At 47.0% G+C, this 19,624-nt stretch overlaps 1 protein-coding gene across 1 annotated transcript in view; it reads right to left on the reverse strand.

Moving 5' to 3' along the window:
* The window catches only part of MYBPC3 (myosin binding protein C3), a 136,288-nt gene that overhangs the window by 96,293 nt on the left and 20,371 nt on the right, over positions 1-19,624 (reverse strand). The window contains exons 3-11 of the mRNA XM_077819970.1: positions 19,256-19,522; positions 18,583-18,690; positions 17,763-17,849; positions 17,469-17,617; positions 15,087-15,204; positions 12,830-12,878; positions 10,110-10,154; positions 7,978-8,034; positions 7,339-7,341 (exon numbers count right to left, since the gene is read on the reverse strand). Of these exons, the coding sequence (XP_077676096.1) occupies positions 7,339-7,341; positions 7,978-8,034; positions 10,110-10,154; positions 12,830-12,878; positions 15,087-15,204; positions 17,469-17,617; positions 17,763-17,849; positions 18,583-18,690; positions 19,256-19,522 (883 nt within the window). The remainder of the gene's footprint in view (positions 1-7,338; positions 7,342-7,977; positions 8,035-10,109; positions 10,155-12,829; positions 12,879-15,086; positions 15,205-17,468; positions 17,618-17,762; positions 17,850-18,582; positions 18,691-19,255; positions 19,523-19,624) is intronic.

Here is a 19,624-nt window from a genome sequence, read left to right on the forward strand (position 1 = left end):
GAGAGGAATAGTCAGAGGTGAAAGTAAGCCGGTATGCCCCGGTACGGCGTACCAGCAAGAGCCGGTGCACCGTACTGGGGCAGCCCGGCTTCCCCAGGGGGCAATTTAAAGGGCCTGGGGCTCCCAGCAATGGCTGGAGCCCCAGGCCCTTTAAATTGCCTCCAGAGCCCCACTGCTAGAGCCCTGGAGTAGCGGCTGCAGGGCTCCGGCAGCTATTTAAAGGGCCTGGGGCTCCCCTGCTTCTACCACCCAGGCCCTTTAAATAGCCACTGGAGCCCCGCTGCCGCTACTCCAGGGCTCCGGTGGCTATTTAAAGTACCAGGGCAGTAGAAGCAGGGGAGCTGCGGGCCCTTTAAATAGCCCCCAGAGCCCTGGGGTACCGGAGGCTCCAGGAGCTATTTAAAGGGCCGGGTCTCCAGCTGCCTCTGCCGCCCTGGTTCTTTAAATAGCCGCTGGAGCCCCACCGCTTCCCCAGGGCTCCGGGGGCTATTTAAAGGGCCAGGGCGGTAGAAGAGGGGGGCCCCGGGCCCTTTAAATAGCCCCCGGAGCCCCGGCTGCTGCTGGTACCCCGGTGGGGGGGCACTTACCTTACAGGGTGGGCTGGGGCTGGCTCTGACCCCCTCAATCCTGCCCCTTCCACCCTAGGCCCCGCCCCTTCCAGGGGCCAGAGCAGGCCCCAGAGTACCGGTAAGTCACTCAACTTACTTTCACCCCTGGGAATAGTGCGTGGTGATCCTCAGGAATATATGTAGCAGCAATTACATGAAGATGAGCAAAGGAAACTTTAGTTGTAAAGCAAGGGAGATCTACCAGACTATGAAATAATTTTCTATGGAAAGTGGTGGAAGCTCTATCACATGGAATGTTTAAGAGTATACTGAACAAAACATTTTAATATATAGTCTTCTTTGAGTGCTTGTTCATGTCCATTCCAATCGGGTGTGTGCGTACTGCGTGCACGCCAGCCAAAAGATTTTTACCTTAGTAGCGTCCGTAGGGTCAACCTGGGCGCCCCTTGGAGTTGCACCTTCATGGCACCCAATATAGGGCCCTGTCGATCCCCCACCCTTCCAGTTCCCTCTTACTGCCGGTGACGGCTAGCTGGAACAACTGTCACTCTTGCTTTGCAGGCGCTTTTGGAAGCTTCCTCTTCAGTCTTCATTGTTAAATAGTTGTAAATAGTTTGTTAGCTGTTGTGATTCTTGGGGTTTCCCCCCACAACAACATTTTCCCTGGTTCTGGGGTATGCCCCGGTCCCCAGGGTTCAAACTCTGTGAGGACTGTAACAAGTTTATGCCCAAGAGTGACCTGCATCTTCTTGTCTATGGTGCCTTGGGGAGAGCCACCAAAAGGACAAGTGCAGGATCTGCAAGGATTTTCGCCTTAGGACCCTTAAAGACTGGGATCAAAGACTTAAGATCCTGCTAATGGAAATGGCATTCTAACCCCAGGTCCGCAGAACTGACGCCATGCACTTCCTCGATGGTCCTCAATGCTCCGGCGCTGACGGTGTGCGAGCTGTTGCCGAGCAAGAATCCTAAGGTCTCATGGCACTGCCACAGCTCTGCCCATAAAAAACCCTCTTCGGTGTGGCACCGTTCTCAGTCCCCAGTGCCACAAAAGAAGAAAAGGCTGGATAGCGGTCGCTTTCCCCATCTAAAGACCAAGGGACCTGTGGCATCGAAGAGTGTCTTGAGCCAGGCCACCTCGTCTCTCCAGTCCACCAGGGTCTCATTGACTCCTGCCCTGCCTGGGGTTCAGTTGAGTCCCCGGACTGCCATGGTGATGACCTCCAGCTACCCTTGATGCCAGAAGCATTCGAGGCAGCCAAGGACCTTATACGCTTCACAGCGCCATCCTCCCCGCAGAGGAGAGACAAGTAACCGGTGAGTGCGCGGCTCCAGTTTCAGTCAAGGGGCAAACCAGTGATGATGGCGCGCTGATTTCCATCCCCGGTGCACCTCTCCCCCGCACGGCCCACCCACACAGGGGAGCCGCACCGGTCCCCGACCTCTCAACACCGCTCTCCGGCAGCCCAGAGTACCACTCCTCCGTGGTCCTCCTACTCGGAGACCTCAGAGGTGGAGGCAGAGTCCTATTGCTCCGATAGGACCAGGAGCAGGAAGTCCAGATCCCTCCATGACCATGAGCACTACCCGGCACCGTGGCCTCCGCAGTGGCAGCCTTTGACATAGTGGCCCTTTTGGACACCCTGGGCGTATCACCAGAGCCAGGGACAGATCCACAGCTCAAGATCCAGGTTGGCATTGGTGTCCTCGGCATCCTTCGTCCCACCGCCAGCACCGCTGGCAGCAGCACCGCCAACAGAAGCGCCGCCAACATCACAGTTGTCCCCTACAGCTCCGGCACCGACTCTCCCATCAGCAGCACCATTGGCGGCTACAGCATCGGTACCACTGGTGTCAACTATATCAGTACCGCCAGAACCAAAACTTTGGCACCGCCTGCCTCAGCACCGATATTTCCACCCCTAGCAGCTCCGGCACCACAAGCTTCGGAATACCACTTGCCATGAGACCCACAGGGCGCTGAAGGGAGTGAGCAGAGCCTGCTGCCAGGCCTCTCCTTCTCATCCTCCCCAGATGAAGCTGTGGCAGGGATGTCAACGGCCCCAGCTCTGGACGATAACAGGGTACTCCAGCAGCTCTTACGTCACGCTGCCCAGAACCTGGGCATACAGGCGGAGGAGGTTGTGGAGGAATCTGACCCTGTCATCGACATCCTTACACCCTCCAGTCCCTCTCATATCACCTTGCCTTTAATAAGGACGATTACAGAGACAACAAAAACCCTATGGTATGGCAGACCCCTACATCTCTGGCTTCTACAGCCAAGAGGAACAAGAGGTGGAACCTTGTCCCCTCTAAGGGATATGAACATTTATACACCCACCAAACCCCCAACTCCCTCGTCATTGACGCCGCCAATCAACGAGCGTGCCAGGGCTACCTGGGACCCTCCCCTAAGAACAGGGAGGCAAAAAGACTTGACCTCTTTGGCAGGAAGGTTTATTCCACTGCGGGACTACAGCTCTGCGTTGCAAATCAACAGGCCATCGTGAGCAGATATACACACAACACATGAGCTGTGATGGCCAAATTTGCGGAGCTACTGCCTCAGGACTCTTGTACAGAGTTATTGGCACTGGTGGAGGAGGGAAAGCTGGTCTCCTGAGCTTCCTTACAAGCGTCATTGGATGCAGCAGGTGCAGCCTTACATACTATGGCAATGGGGGTTGTAATGAGGAGGGGTTACTGGTTGCAGGTCTCTGGTCTCCCTCATGAGGTCCTGCAAACAATCTAGGACCTCCCCTTTGAGGGTTCAGCCCTTTTTTCCAATAGGATGGATAAAAGACTCCATAGCCTAAAAGACTCAAGGGCCACCCTTAGATGTTTGGGGCTCCCTACACCAGCCACTCAATGCAGGCATTTCCAGCCACAGCCTCCCTCTGGGTTCTACCAAGTTCAGAACTGCCAAGACGCTCCTTGTAGGAGGAATAGAAGCGGTAGAAGGAGGCAGCACCCCTCCTCAGGCCAAGGCTTGGGCCAGCCCAAGCCACCCCCCAACCTCAGACCACCCTTTTGAAGGTGTGGTCGAGGATGGCACACCAGTGCTGCAACTGGATCCAACCTCTTACCTTTTCGTCCTGACTGTCCCCTTTCTATCGTGCACGGTCATGTATCACCTTGGACCACTGGGTGCTCTGCATGGTAGAGAGGGGATTTTCCATCCAATTCTGTGCCCTCCCAGCCCTCTTCCCCATCCCTCTTCAGGGACCCCTCTCATGAGCAACTTCTCATGCAGGAAGTGCACTCGCTTCTCTTGGTAGGGGCAGTGGAAGAGGTTCCTCAGGAGCAAAGGGGCAAGGGCTTCTATTCCCAGTATTTCCTAATATTGAAAGCCAAGAGTGGCCTCAGGCCAATTCTGGACCTGCGAGAACTCAACAAATTCAACAAGAAACTCAGGTTCCGCATAGTCTCTTTGGCCTCCATTATCCCCTCATTAGATCCAGGAGACTGGTATGCCACTCTCGACTTGAAGGACACGTACTTTCACATAGCGATAATTCCACCTCACAGAAGATATCTCAGGTTTGTGGTGAACAACAGCCACTATCAGTTTACTGTCAGCAGCACCTCGGGTATTCACCAAGTGCATGGCAGTCGTCGCGGCGTTCCTGCGCAAGAGGCAGGTACAGGTGTTCCCATACCTCGACGACTGGCTGATCAAAGGCCACTCCAGATCTCAAGTGGAAGCACAGGTTGGCTTCACAAGAAGGATGTTCAACGAACTGGGTCTCCTTCTAAACGAGGCCAAAATGACACTGTCCCTGGTGCAAAGGATAGAGTTTATAGGAGCTGTACTATACTCGACTCAAGCCAGAGCATACCTCCCAGAAGCCAGATTTCGGTCACTGGGTGACATCATATGGGGCCTCAGGCAGTCCCCCACCACTACAGCAAGGAATTGCCTGAAACTTCTGGGGCATATGGCCACGTGTATTTATGTAGTACAGCATGCCAGACTTAGACTTCGCCAACTCCAGTCATGGCTAGCGTCAGTATATCAACCATCTTGGGACACTTTGGATAGCATGGTAACCCTGCCTCACCCAATACTAGACTCCCTCCTGTGGTGGCTCGACCCACAGGTAGTATGTGCAGGAGTCCCCTTCACCAGCCCCCAGCCATCCCTCTCATTAGTGACAGATGCGTCAGATCTGGAATGGGTGGGCACATTTGGGAGACCTCACGACACAAGGCCTCTGGTCTCAGGCACAGCGAGGTTGGCCTATCAAGGTCAGAGAACTGAGAGCGGTGCGCCTGGCATGCCAGGCTTTCAGAGTCTATATATCAGGGAGATGTGTATCAGTCCTCACGGACAACACCATGGCAGTGTTTTATATCAACAAAGGGGGTGCAAGCTCCTCTCCCCTGTGCCATGAAACCCTCATGCTGTGGGACTTCTGTGTAGAGCACTTGATATACCTGCAAGCATCACATCTCCCTGGGATACAGAACGAGCTGATGGACAGTCTCAGCCGGTCTTTTCATGGCCACGAGTGGTCCCTCTGGCCGGACATAGTGAGCTCAATCTTCCAACTCTGGGGTTTTCCCCAAATAGACCTGTTTGCCACACAACGCAACAGGAAGTGTCAGCTATTCTGCTCCTTCCTGAGTCACAACCCAGGCTCCATTGTGGATGCATTCCTGTTTCCACGAGGAGGCCGTCTCCTATACACGTTCCCGCCGGTTCCTCTCGTTCACAAGGTGCTCCTCAAGAGCCACAGGGACCGAGCCCTGGTGATACTGATAGCTCTGGCCATGCCAGCACTGGTACACATCACTCCTGGAAATGTCCGTAGCAACTCCGGTCACCCTACCACTCGTCCCGGACCTAATCACACAGGATCACGGCTGCCTCCGGCATCTGAACCGTGAATCGCTCCACCTCACATCGTGGAAACTCCATGGCTGAATGTGGTGGAAGCTCCATGGCTGAATTGCTCTGATCAAGTCAGGCAAGTTCTTCTTGGTAGTAGAAAGCCCTCCACAAGGGCAACATACCTTGCCAAATGGAAGAGATTCTCCGTCTGGTCAGAGCAGCAGTCAGTCTCCGACACTTGCCTCGGTGCCATTTATACTGGACTGCCTCCTCCATCTTAAGCAACAGGCACTGTCCATATCATTGATAAGGGTTCACTTGGCTGCAATCTCCGCCTTCCATCCGTGCAGATGGCTACTCAGTCTTCGCGAACCTGATGGTCGGCCGTTTCCTTAAAGGTCTCATAGACTATATCCGCAAGTATGACAGCCTATCCCGGCTTGGGACCTTAATCTAGTCCTTTTATGGACTGGCCACTGGTGACATGCTCCACTGCTTTATCTCTCATACAAGGTGGCGTTTCTGGTGGCGATAACCTCAGCTAGGAGAGTGTCGGAGCTCAGGGCCCTTACATCAGAGCCCCCTTACACTGTATTCCATAAGGATAAGGTTCAACTCAGACCTCACCCGGCTTTTCTCCCTAAGGTTGTCTCCCAGTTTCACATCAACCAGGACATCTTCCTCCCAGTATTCTATCCTAAACCAAATTCCAGCTGCAGGGAGCAGAGGCTTCACTCACTGGATGTCCATAGGGCGCTACCCTTCTATATCGAGAGAAAGAAGCTGTTCCAAAAGTCTGTCCAGTTATTCGTGATGGTGGCCAATAGAATAAAAGGCCTCCCTGTGTCATCACAACATATCTTGTTGTGGACCATGTTGTGCATTCGGGAGTGTTACAACTTGGCGAAGGTGCCCGCTCTGCCAATCACCGCACACTCCACCAGGGCTCAGGCCTCCTCAGCAGCATTCCTGGCACAGGTCCCCACACAGGAAATCTGCAGGGCAGCAACATGGTCCTCCATACACACTTTCACCACGCTCTATTCGATCACTCAACAGACCAGAGATGACGCGGCCTTTGGAAGAGCTGTGCTCCAATCAGTGGATGACTCCGACCCCACCTCCTGAACTTTGGCTTGTGAGTCACTTGTTTGGAATGGACATGAACAAGCACTCGAAGAAGAAAAAACGGTTACTCACCTTCTCGTAATTGTTGTTCGTCAAGATGTGTTGTTCATGCCCATTGCAATACCCATCCTCCTACCCCTCTGTTGGAGCAGTCGGCAAGAAGGAACTGAGGGGGTGGGTGTCGGCAGGGCTCTATATTGGGTGCCATGAAGGTGCAACTTCAGGAGGCGCCCAGGCCAACCCTACAGACGCTGCTAAGGGAAAAATCTTCTGGCTGGTGTGCACATGGCACGCACACACCTGATTGGAATGGACATGAACAATACATCTCGAAGAACAACAGTTACGAGAAGGTGAGTAACCATTTTTTGTGGGGAACAATCCTGCAGTGACTTCTAAATTAGGTGAATGGACTAATTGTGATCAAAGAAGTCTTTTCTATCTCTAATTTCTGTGCAAATGGGTTAGGAATATAGAACTGAAATCTTGGACTATTAAGAGAATCTGGAAACTGAAGCCTAATTTAAAAGTGCCTTTAAAAGAAAGGGGTGGTTGAAACATAAAAAGTGTAGGAGAGGACATGGATTGAATCTCCCCCCTCATTACTTCCAAGGGAACTAATTGTTTAAAAGCATTTCTGGACTGGAAATCAGTAGGTGATACCCTCCTCCAAGTTGTCGGGGTGTAGGGAATTTGCCATGCTCCACATGTGAGAAGGGGAGTCTCATGCATTATTCAAACCACATGAATCTTTTATTCAGTCTGTCTCATGCATTTTATAATGAGATGAAATAGAAATCTTACTCTCTGTCTTAGACAACAGAATCCGAAGCAGTGTGTCCAGATTGAGATGGCAGGATAAAAGAGGTAGGCAGATCAGAGGAAGGCAGTGAGGGATGAGAAAGGGAAGAGATGTCATAAAATTAAAAAAAAGGGGCGGGGGGAGTGAGAGAAGGCCAGAAATGGAAGCCAGGAAGAAGAGTCAGAATTGGAAAAGTCACAATTGTTTATAATAAACAGATTTTTGATTTCCCCAACTCTCCAATCCGAATGACAACTCAGGAGAATAGAAAACTCCAGACAAACACTACATCCCAAAGGCAGTTGTTCCAGTCCTTACATTTTTCCAGCGGAAGGTGCTGTAGAAGGCTTACAGCTACTCCAGTCCCAGTCTCTACATCTGTATTTTCACAAATAAAAAAAGGTGTGGTTTTTTTACAAGTTATCTATCTCTGTTGTAAGAGACACCTTTTTTACTGGTGAAGACACAATCTAGAGATGCAGTAAGAAATGGTGAAGTATTGCTGTCTGTGGAGAGGTCACAAATCTACCAGTCCCAGTTTCTCCATACTAGATTAACTTTAGGGTACGCTAAGGGAATTATGAATTGGTGGAACTTTAACTGGTTAGTTTATTGTTCTGAGATTGCAGATTTTCACTCACCTCTTTTTCAATAAGGCACTAAAATCCAGCTCTCCACCTTCTTCATGTCCCTCTGCACTGTACAGTAACAGAAAAATATAATAGTGTCGCAAGGAGATGGGGAATGAATTAGCCAGAATTATCTCATAAGCATAAGATGTATCATTGGAAGGGAAGTAGGAGATAGTTTCACAATGACTCTAGAATGTTCATTGGCATTGCAGCCATTTTCTTTTAGAAATCTGGAGATTCTCTCTTCCTATTTGTTGGCCTTTATATAGATTTAAGAAGTGCACTTACTGACCCTGAATTTCTCCTGCTCTGCTTACAGAGGAAATCCTACACTGTGACTAATTTAGTGGCACATAGTAATCTAGATTAGTAGAATTGTAATCCCCCTTTTTCTGAATTAAAAGAAAAGATATCACACATATAATCAGTAGTCCAATAAACACATTTCCCACATGCTCCAGGAAATTTGTGGAGCATTGCTGGGATCTTCCTTTAGAATCATAAGTGCTTTCTGGGGACTATAGAAAGTGCTTTAGAATCATAAGTGCTTTCTGGGGACTAGATGTGGGGATGTAGAAACTGTTTTATGAGTTGGGACAGCGTTAAGACAACAGTATCTTATGTATTTTTTTAATATGGCCCTCAAGTGACATCCTGTGTTGCATACATTATTGCTTTAAGAACACAGGAATTGCCATATTCAATCAGACTTGAGGTCCATGTTGCCCATTATTCTGTCTCCAATATTTGCCAGCACTGATTGCTTACAAGGAGGTAATCTTGCTGAAGACAGGTATGCCAGTAGACAGTAGGCCAGAGAAACTCAAGGTGTCAGGAACAAATGCAAGAAACAGCCTCAACAGATTGAAATTTAGTAAACAATTTTGTTGATAAAGAGGGAATAGAATCCAGCTTCCACCTTCTGAGCTGCATTGACAGTGCCAGGTTAATTGGAGTCAACAGCAGTATCTGATGAAGTGAGCTGTAGCTCACGAAAGCTCATGCTCAAATAAACTGGTTAGTCTCTAAGGTGCCACAAGTACTCCTTTTCTTTCAGCAGTAAAAACTTATTTTAGTCAGATCTGATTCTTAACATGCATTGGGGAAAGCTCTTTTGATTACAAAAGTGCCATTTTTACATAGTTGGTTTCAGACTAGAACAACACTGCAGGGGCGAATTTTCCCTATGTGGTGCCTAGACACTCTAGTATGTTGATGGGTGTATTGACTGATAGATAAGAACAACTTGAATGGCAGAGGGCTTTAGTCATGGATAAAGTCACTAATGTAAGGCCAGATTTCAAAATAGCTCAAGGCTAGATTTTCAAATGGTTAGCACCCACAATTCAGGTAGATTTTTCTAAAGAATTGAGCACCTAGAAGCTCCTATTCATAGAATATCATAGAATCCGAAAATATCAGGGTTGGAAGGGACCTCAGGAGGTCATCTAGTCCAACCCCCTGCTGCAGGAGGAAATCCTCTGTATTCTGACACTTATGACCAGATTTTTCTAAAGATCTCAGCAGCCAATATGTTAAGTTCTTTGAAAATCCTTGCTATCTATTTTGAAAAAAGTAGCCACTTTTTCTGATGCCTAAATGGGAGCTGAGCTTTGTGGTTGCTGAGCTCTTCTGAAACTTCCTTAAATTGTAACTTCTGAAATGCAATTAAAGAGTTATACAGTTGTAAAATAGGACATCTGAAAGCACTAGGAACAGAGGGGGATGGGATAGCACACAGGTATATTTTCATATCCAAGTGAGAATTTGTGTGGGAGCAGTGAGGGAGGTGTAATCAGGATGTGTGTATGATAGAAGGGCAGACGTGCATTCAGTTTGAGATTTTTCAGAGTCACAGTTCTTAGAGGATGCCATATGTCCAGCATGTGCTCTTCCTGTAAATGAATCTCTCTCACTGAAGCATCAAAGTGCTTTACTCTTCTCATTGCTTTATGCTTGTCTCACATGATCATTGTTTTTGTGTTTTCTAGCCACGTATAAGAGCTAAGTATTATTATTTATTTATTGTAATGAATTCAGATGTTCAAAATTAAATCTGCAACAAGTTCTGGTTCTCTTTACTGATCAGAGAGAGAGAGAGTTCATTGAGGCTTGGGACTGCTGGCAGAAACCTGGGCTACCTGAGACAGGCTGCAGACATCCGTCTTCCTCCTCCCACCAGGCTCCTGAGTGAGAGTCACAAAAAACAGCATTTTAGATTTATGCACTTCAGTTTAATCTCTGCAGCCTTCTCATAGAACAAGTTAAGATCATCAAACTCCAAGCTCCGCTGGCAAGTATGCAGTAGTTTTAGAAGTGCTCTGTCCCAAAGGAGCCTTTTCCATTCCAAAAGGAGAATTGCTACTGCCTAGTCCATGCAGCTGCATGACATTCTAACCCTCCTGTACGTTCACAGCTTGTCGTAGGGAATATCTTGAGTCATCTACAAGTTTTTGCTTGGCTGTCAAAATACCTCCCTTCAGTTTCATAGAGACAAATGAATCCTAAATATCCTGCCAATCAAATGGGCCGGGCAATCTTGGGCCCTCATTGAATCATAGTCAGACTCTGCAAAAAGGTGTTGTGTAATGCAGTGTCTCTGTGTCTTACGTTCTGCTGGACAGTAAAGGCAGTAAATGAAAATCTGGTGCAGTCCCTTCACAGAGGCTTCCTAATACAGTCTAGTAAAGGAGGAAGGAATCTTCAGTCTTCAGCTCTGGCTCACTGACAGAGCAAAGATAAATATGGTTATTTGTTTTGTGACGGGGGTTTTGATGGGAAGGTGTTATGCTTCCTCCATGCTGACCAGAAACTCCCTAAATCCAAAAGATTTGTTAGGATTTTACACCCACATTGCACTCACTAGCACTAGATTTGTTGCTTTCGTTATCCTGCTAGCAGAAAGAGGAACTACTGAATGCTAAATAAAGGACAACAAAGGCTTGGCCATGTAGAATTATGTTCAAGTGGAACCAGCCTGTATCACAGCAGGACTGACCAGCTGCACATATGGATTCCATAGTTACTGTTTAGTTAAATTCTGCAAGACTTTTCTTGGTTCCTTGTGACAGAGTAGAGTGTAAAAGGCAGATCTCATATAATAATAACTTGTGGAAAAGCACAAGCAATTGACTGTGCTGGATTTTCTCCTGTATTAGGAAAATTGGTTCAAGTGAAATGTAAGTGCTGGAGTGATAAATTTCACTGTAGCTATTCGGAGCACAGTAAAGATCATGTTAAAATTCCTTGAGGGATAGCACATATTGCCCTGAAGGACTGTACTTGTTACAGTTGATGGCTGTTGGAGTGATTTTTATTGATAACTTAGGGAAATAACACTCTGATTTACACACAAGATAAATGAGTGTTCAGTAATGAATACAGTTGCAAGTTACTTCCTAAACTTTACCAAAAATCTGTAACAGTTCTTTCAATTGAACCGGTAGAGGTCAGGGCAGCTTTATTAAGAGTTCCTAGGTCAATTGAGAATTTATTGCAGATGGGAAGAGTGGCCTTTCTCAACACCTAAGCAATGCCCTAGGGCTAGGGTTGCCAACTTTCTAATTGCAGAAAACCAAACACTCTTGCCCTGCCCCTTCTCCAAAGCCCACGCTCACTCTATCTCCCCTCCCTCAGTCACTTGCTTTCCCCCAGCCTCACTCACTCACTCATTTTCACCAGGCTGGGGCAGGGGATTGGGGTGTGGGAGAGGGTGAGGGCTCTGGGATGGGGCTGGGGATGAGGGATTTGAGGTGCAGGAAGAGACTCCAGGCTGGGGCCAAGGGGTTCGACTGTGGGAGGGGGCTCAGGGCTGGGGCAGGGGGTTGAGGTGCCGGAGGGGGTGCAGGGTCGGGAGGGAATTTGGGTGTGGGAGGGGGTTCTGAGCTGGGGCAGGGGCATGGGAGGGGGTTTGGGGTGCAGGCTCCAGGTGGCGCTGACCTCAAGCAGCTCCTGGGAAGTGGCAACATGCCCCTCCAGCTCCTAGGCAGAGGGGTGACCAAGGGGCTCTGCACGCTGCACACATGCGTCACCCCCACAGCTCCCATTGGCTGGGAACCATGACAAATGGGAGCTGCGGAGCCAGCGCTTGGGGCAGCGCCTGCGGGTGGGGGCAGCGCGTGGAGCCCTCCTGGCCACCCCTCCACCTAGGAGTTGGAGAAACACGCCAGCTACTTCCTGGGAGCTGCGTGGAGCTGGGCATGGAGCCTGCCTGCCTCGTGGGTGCTGTGGCCAACCAGACTTCTACTGGCCTGGACGCCTGGCAACCCTACATGTGGCTCTTAATAGTCTAGAAGGTGTATATATACCTGACCATTCACACATACATTCAAAATCTCATTGATTGCACTTGTAATAAAATTACAAAACATTAATAAAATTAAATATAACCATACTGTAATCAGCTATATAGTATTTATGTCCAAACTCTTGATCCCTGTCTAGTGCAAGAGTGTCTTAAGACACAAGTGGATCCTCAGGCTCAACTAAACCATTTTGGAAAGCATTGCTTGGTCCAAGCCATACAGCCTGGATCATTAGCACAGGATCATTAGCGCCCCTGTTGACTTGTACCTGAAATACTCTTTTCACACTGTAGAAAAAATTAGTGGAATTCTTAGAGAAATTATGTTCATTATCTCTGAAATAATTGAAGATCGGGTTTGTTGTTGCATAGTAAAGAGCCAACCTCTTTTAGATGATGTCTGAGAGTCAAGGGTGGCATTTTAGCCTTAAAAACACTTACACTATAGACTTACATAAATCTTTGTAATAATAGCTATTTGTACAATAGTTTTTCTCTTACATGACCTTGTCTAGGAAGGTAATGAATTCCACATGGAAGCACAAGCTTCCTACTCACGTTCGTCGGAAGGCAGTGCGAATATCCATGTCTCCTGTTCCTGGTGCTTCTGATGTGGCATACAATGGAAAAGGAAGGTGGGAAAACAGTTGAGTGTGTTCTTGAAGAAGAGACAGCACCACTGCAAAAGTTTTTCCTTTCACGCCATTTTTGTTTCAAAGATCTTATATTTTAACTATGATTAATCACTTAGTGAACGGTAGCCATGGTTAGTGCAAGTAACTGTCTGGGGTTCTACCTCAAGCTTCACATTAATTTGTAGTTTGACAGTGGGAAAGTCATATTGTCTTCTGTAAAATCTGGTCTGAATATTGACATAATGAATGCATTGAAATCCGCGGGTGAAAGGTGCTAGAGAACGTCCAAATGGATTATAGTTCATTAATGGTAATATTACCATCTGTGGAGGCAGAAAATAAATTCCCTTGATTAATAGAAGCATGGAGAGGTTTACAGCTGGGAAGCTGCATATAAAGTGTTTGATTAATCTCCAATTTAAACCAGCTACTGCTGGCATAGCCTAGGGTAGAGAGCCTCCAGTGACTGAAAGTCAACCTATGCCCTATACCATCATGGGTCCTGCAGCCAACCAGTGCTGCTTCAGAAATGAGCAGTGCTGACTCAATGCATTCCTGGTCTGCCACTGCCTGTGAGGCATAGGCATCAACTCCATGGGTGCTCTGGTGCTCAATCACCCGTGTAAAAAAATAGGTGGTGCTCAGCACCCACCAGCCATAGTGGTTCCAGACCCAGGGCTGGCTGCCCACCAGTCAGCTGTTTGACAGGCCCCTGGGGCTGGCTGCTCCTTAGCAAGTGGCTGGTGGGAGGCGCTCAGGAAGGGAGCAGTGTGTGGGTGGAGGGGTCCTTGGGTGAGGGGGCAGAGCAGAGGCGGGAAGAGGCCCAGCAAGAGCAGGGCTTCCGAGTGGAATGGAGGTGGAGCACCCACTAGGAAAAACAAAAGTCAGTGCGTGTGCTGTGAAGCTCCTATGGAGCCCCAGTCACCAATTAAAGCTACCACTCCGCAACACAACCCCTGAGGAAGGAGAGTGGTGCAAATATTGAACTAGCAAGGGTGAACCATGCTCACACTGTTTTAGCGAAATCCCTGGTGACCCATTCTACACTGGAGGTAAATAGATAGTTAAATGTACTTCCCTTTTAATCACTGGCACACAAGAGCAACTGTTTAGAGTAAATCCCTTGCTAAAACTAGTCAACTATTCTTGTTGCAATTTTATACTGCCAGAAGCTCCTGCCGTGCTTGAATTTGACCGGAGGAAAGGAAGTAATAGTGTTAGCTTTCTGAACTTTTCCAAGTTTTTTTTCCTTTTTCTTTTTAAATTTCCATGTTCAAGTACATAGCCTTTGGCAACCTAGAACTGGAGTTAATTCTCAGACTTTTAAAAAATTTTTTACTGAATTTAGTGCTCATGGAAGTGTGGGACTGAAGCCTGGATAAAGCCAAGGATAATACAGGCTAATTCTCCTTTTGCTTACTTCGTGTTGCTCTTTCAGTACATCTCAGTCCTGACTTGAATTACACACTACTTTTCTTTTTAGAGGCCACCCCCCTCCTTCATAGCCCTGCTAATGCATCTCAATCTGCATCTGTAGCACTCCTGCTATTCTAGTTTTGGGCCTACATAAATCTCTGCCAGTTTCTCTCAAACCTGACCTTCACCCTCTTCTGGTGGCCACTGTTTATTGGGGAGAGAGGTTACTCTGTACACAGGGAGGACAGAGTGGGAATAAGATAGAACCTAACTTAGCACAGGGGTGAAAGTAACATTAAACTCTTACCAGTATGGGGGCTCGGCTCTGGGCCCCTGGAAGGGGCGGGGCCTTGGGCAGAAGGGACTGGTCTGGGAGTCAGCCTCCCTCGGCCAGCCCATCCGCACTGCCTGGCCCGCACCACCCGGGGCTCCGGCAGCGATTTAAAAGGGCCCAGGGCTCCGGTTGCTGCCGCAGTAGCAGCGCCCAAGAGCCCCGGGCCCTTTTAAATCTCCGGCCCCAGGGCAGCAGCCCCTTTTGCCCTCCCCTTGCCCCCGTCAGCAGTCCGGGGAAGGGAGGGGCAACGACATTATAGTGCTACCACGGCAGCGCTTTAAGCAGGGTCCTTTGCCATGACAGCACTTTAATGTTGTCTGCGTATGGGCTGGTACCAGTGGCCACTTTTTACCGGTACGCCATACCAGCCTGTACCAGCCCACTTTCACCCTTGACTTAGCAACACATTTCTGTAATCATGTAATCTTACCATTAACAATCAGGCTGAAGTTACAGCTATCAAACTTGTCCTTGGTAGACGCCTCACATCTATACCCCCCTGCATAAGTCATTTTTGCTTGGATAATGTGCATTTCATAGATGTAAACCTAAAAAAAAGATCAGCCCACAGAGAAAGGGAAGTTAGAAAATAAAAGGATAAAAATGCATAGAAACAAATATAGCATACCAGAACATTAATAGTGATAGGCAAAGGCTGGAATTCATTAAAAAACCCACTTTGTTCCCTGTATGTGCAACTCTGTCTCACTTGTGGCTGGGTGAGGAGTTGTCATAAAGGTAAAATTTCTCTAATCCATTTTGAACACTTAAAGGACATTATCTGCAGAGGTTTTCCAGGGGATAGAATGTTGATAGCAGCAAATCCTACTGTTGTACTAGTCTGTGATTGCATACATACAGACACCACACTCATCAGGTAAAGTAGCTGCACGCTTGTGGCCAAGGGGAACGGGTCCTCCATCTCCAAAAAATGTAGGCCTCTATCTACAGCTAATAGAGCAGTTCCATAAATTCAGCCTTCGGAAGGATTGGTGTTACCGATGGGCAAATCTATCCTATTGCATCCAGTAGAGGGAAGTGGAGATGCATACACATAGCAAGTATATTACAAACCATAATGCCAGCGTGATCCCTACAGGAAGAGAGAGTGACGCACTACAGACTTCTTTGTGTTCCAGGTGTCTGTCTGTCTGTCTCTGGGCTAGAGTATTCACATTATAGATTCATTTGTGGTGGGAATGGATTTTTGTTGATCGCTTTATGATAATTTACCCACTGTAATAAAGCAGTTAATTTCAGCACCAATGTATGGGTGGCTGAATATTCCTGTGAGGATAATTATGCAATAAGATCATGGAAATTACCATACTAGATGAGTTCAATGGTCCATCTAACTCAGGATCCTATCTCTGACAGTGACCGATACCAGCTGCCTGAGATTCAGGTGCAAGGAACCCTGGAGTAGGCAGTTATAGATTAACCTGCTGCAATGAGATGTTCAGCCCACACCACCCTTGAAGGGGTTAAAGTGGCTCAGAAGGGGCTAATTAACGTGATAGGCTGCACCTGGGGGAGACTGAGGCTTGATTGACAAGCACTAATTGAAGATGGGCCCATCTAGACAGGAGTAGGTACGGATTGTATAAAGCTGGGAGTGGAGAGCAGAAGAGGGCTGAACTGTGAAGGTCTGTAGTCACTCTCTTGTCCTAGTGAGGGGAGAAGGATGAAACCTGAAGGTAAAGAAAAGGAAACAGAAGGCCTGGGATCCTGACCCTTATGGAAGTGGTTTACCCAAAGGGGTGGTGGAGAAGAAAGCCTATAGATGGCAAAGTAGGAAGAAGCCCAGGGAAACATTAGCAGGCAAGGTCTGTGCTGTTTGTAGGATCCCTTGGTTGGAACCTGGAGTAGCAGGTGGGCCTGGTTCCTCCAGTGGGAAAATGGCATAGTATTGAATGGGACAACAGGCTAGAATGGCACTTGGACACCTAGTCCAGTGAAACTTTTCTGGAAGGGAAAAACTGTATAATGACCTGGCTGGAGGGCCAAGCCACAAAGAGGAAGCACTGCGACTCCTAGAGAGGAAGAGGGGCTGTGGTGTGAGCAAGTGAGAAGGAAAGAGCACCCTGAGTTCTGAGAGAGAGCCTCACCATGGAGTTAGTGACTGACAGAAGGGTGTGTCAGTCCAGGCAGAGCTAATTCCCCAGATGCAGCCACATGCAGTTGCCCCACCAGTGAGTAGAACCCTGTTACGTGTGCACACAAGGAGCATTTATTTCTAAAACAAATTAGTTAAAGGTTGGCTTATACTCTGAAGAATTAAAGTTTAGATGCTTTCCAAACTTGTTTTTTTTAAATCCTTACTATTGTTACATTGGATGTTTCCGTTTTTCACTACCACTGTTAGCAAATTGTTAAACTGATTTTTATCAGAATTATGTGGGATTTTTACACATTTCTTTGTTTTCCCTGGCTGTATGCATTCCTATTCTGTATTCACTGCTGAGTGAGTGTTTCTGTCCTCTTTCTGGTATGCCTTTGTGTATTCATACAATTACCAAACTTCTGCTCAGACTCTTCTCCAGACTGAACATATGCTGAACGTTTCCTCAAAAATCTTTGTCTTCCAAATCTTTTATCATTTATCATGGAACCGAGGAGTGATAGTATCTACCTTGTGCCTCTACTTTTGTCTAGATCCTCTGACTATAGATCTGTATCTATGATTAGAATACTGTGCGCCATTTTGGGCACCTTAGTACCAAAATGTCACTACTAGGGAAGAGATCTTCCCCCAGAACAAAGGTTAGTGGCTAGGAGAGAGAGATTGAGAGTTCTGCTTTGCTGGCTGTACCTTGTTGTTTCGGTCATAGCTGTCATGCAGCTGGAGATGTTTCCCCACTTTGCTTCCCAGGTCCATCCACTTTCCCTTGAACCATTTCACTGATGGTTTCTTCAGCATGCTGGCACCTGCTACTTTGCAAGTGAATGTGATGTTTCCACCTTGAAAGGGAGACAGGTTAAGATAAGCCTGTGAGTGATGTTTAGTATTTCTGTTAGATCATTGCTATTGTACAGTAATTAGAGAGATAAAGGTAGTATCCAGGTAGTAGCATAGCAGCTTACAAAAATCAAGTCTTTTACTCACCAACAGTCACTTCTCCATCCTGAGGTCGTGTCACAAAGAGACCAACAGGGTCCAGAGGCAGCTCTGGCTGAGCCTCAGGAGCTGGAACTGAACCAAATATCTGGATTTATTAACTATCTTTCCATTTCAGCCTCTGTCCTAGTCTATATAGTGAATCCTTTACATCATTTCAATGTTTCCCTCAATATTCTTCTCCATTCAGATATTTCCTGTTTCTTCCATAACTCCTTATTCCCACTTGGCTGGGGCTTGTCACTTGTCTTCTTCCTCCTGGTCCTGTTTTCCCCCACCATCAATGTTGGGATTCCTTGTCCCTATTCTTTCTTTCAATGTGTCAAGTAGGGCAGTGGTTCTCAACCAGGGGTACACAGAGGTCTTCCAGGGGGGTACATCAACTCATCTAGATAATTGCCTAGTTTTACAACAAGCTACATAAAAAGCAGTAGCAAAGTCAGTACAAACTATACAGACATGATTGATTGGCGATCCCTCGATTCAAGGATGATCTCTACCATTGTCTACAATACAGACAATGACTAGCTTATACTGTTCTATATACCATACAATTAAATGTAAGTACAATATTTATATTATGGTAAAAATTAGAAAGTAAGCAATTTTTCAGTAATAGTTGCTGTGACACTTTTGTGTCAACCGCTAACTAATTTTGTAAGCAAGTAGTTTTTAAATTAGGTGACACTTGGGGGTACGCAAGACAAATCAGACTCCTGCAAGGGGCTACAATAGTCCAGAAAGATTGAGAGCCACTGAATTAAGGTTAGTCCTAGCATCTTTTTTTTATTATCTTTTTTTTTTTAACCTTCAGAACTCCTGGTGCATTCTCCTGGTTGTGTCTCTGCTGGTGTAGGTGAGTCTGAGACAATTGGGGTAGAAACAGCTTCAGTATGAAGAACTGCCTCAGACTTTTCTGAAAAGGAATGGAAAGCAAGGTTACAGAAAGCTATGTATTTCTTGGATATACTTGAGAGAGTTGTGCAGAGGAGCATCTCTTCAGTGAGCCTTAGGAAATGCACAGAAAGTTGTCTGTTGTCTTGTAGAGCTTGGAAGGTGCACTGCCTTGGAAGATACCAGCCTTATGGAGTTTCTAACCAGATAAGAATAGCTTACCTTTGCCATGCTTTGAGCTGTGATGGCTAAGAACCCTCTTCTCTCTCTCAAAAGAGATGTTTGAATTTTTAAATGCCATAATTTTGACATATCAAATTTCAGATGTTTTAAGAATAATTTTTCTACCCTTTGGCTTCTGTGATGTATATGGAAACAGCAGTGATGAAAAATGATGAACTTTTATGAAACTTATGAACTTTTAAAAACAATTTGCTTCTGTGTGAGATTCAGGCACTAGAGGGCAAATAAATATAAACCCCCCATTTATTATTTATTATTAAAATCTCATTCTTATGGGCTCAGTTCATGATTTCTGAATGCTTGAGTTGGCAATTCTGAATATAGTGGTTTAGGAGATACCATACCTGGCTCTTTGACTTTGAGGTCAAATTTGACCTTGGAACTCCCCGCAATTACAGCATATGGCGCATCATCCTCTCTTCCAGTGTTATTGATAGTCAGTGAATGTTTGTTCCCCTCAGCCTTGATGATATACTTCTCGCTTTCAAACATTTCTGCTCCAGCTCGCTGCCACTTCACCTTGATGCCAGTCTTTTCAGTCTCTGCTTCAAACACAGCTGTGTCTCCTTCCACTACCTCTGTTGTCTTTGGCTTCTTGGTGAAAGCAGAAGCTAAAAGGAGAGAGGGTTCACCTGTTTACATTTTCTTGTAGTCAGACTTTGTGTGTACAACAGCTTTTGTCTGCCTTCCCTCCCGCACAGTCTACCTCCCAT

This window comes from Eretmochelys imbricata, chromosome 6, assembly GCF_965152235.1.
Source record: "Eretmochelys imbricata isolate rEreImb1 chromosome 6, rEreImb1.hap1, whole genome shotgun sequence".
Lineage (NCBI taxonomy): Eukaryota > Metazoa > Chordata > Testudines > Cheloniidae > Eretmochelys > Eretmochelys imbricata.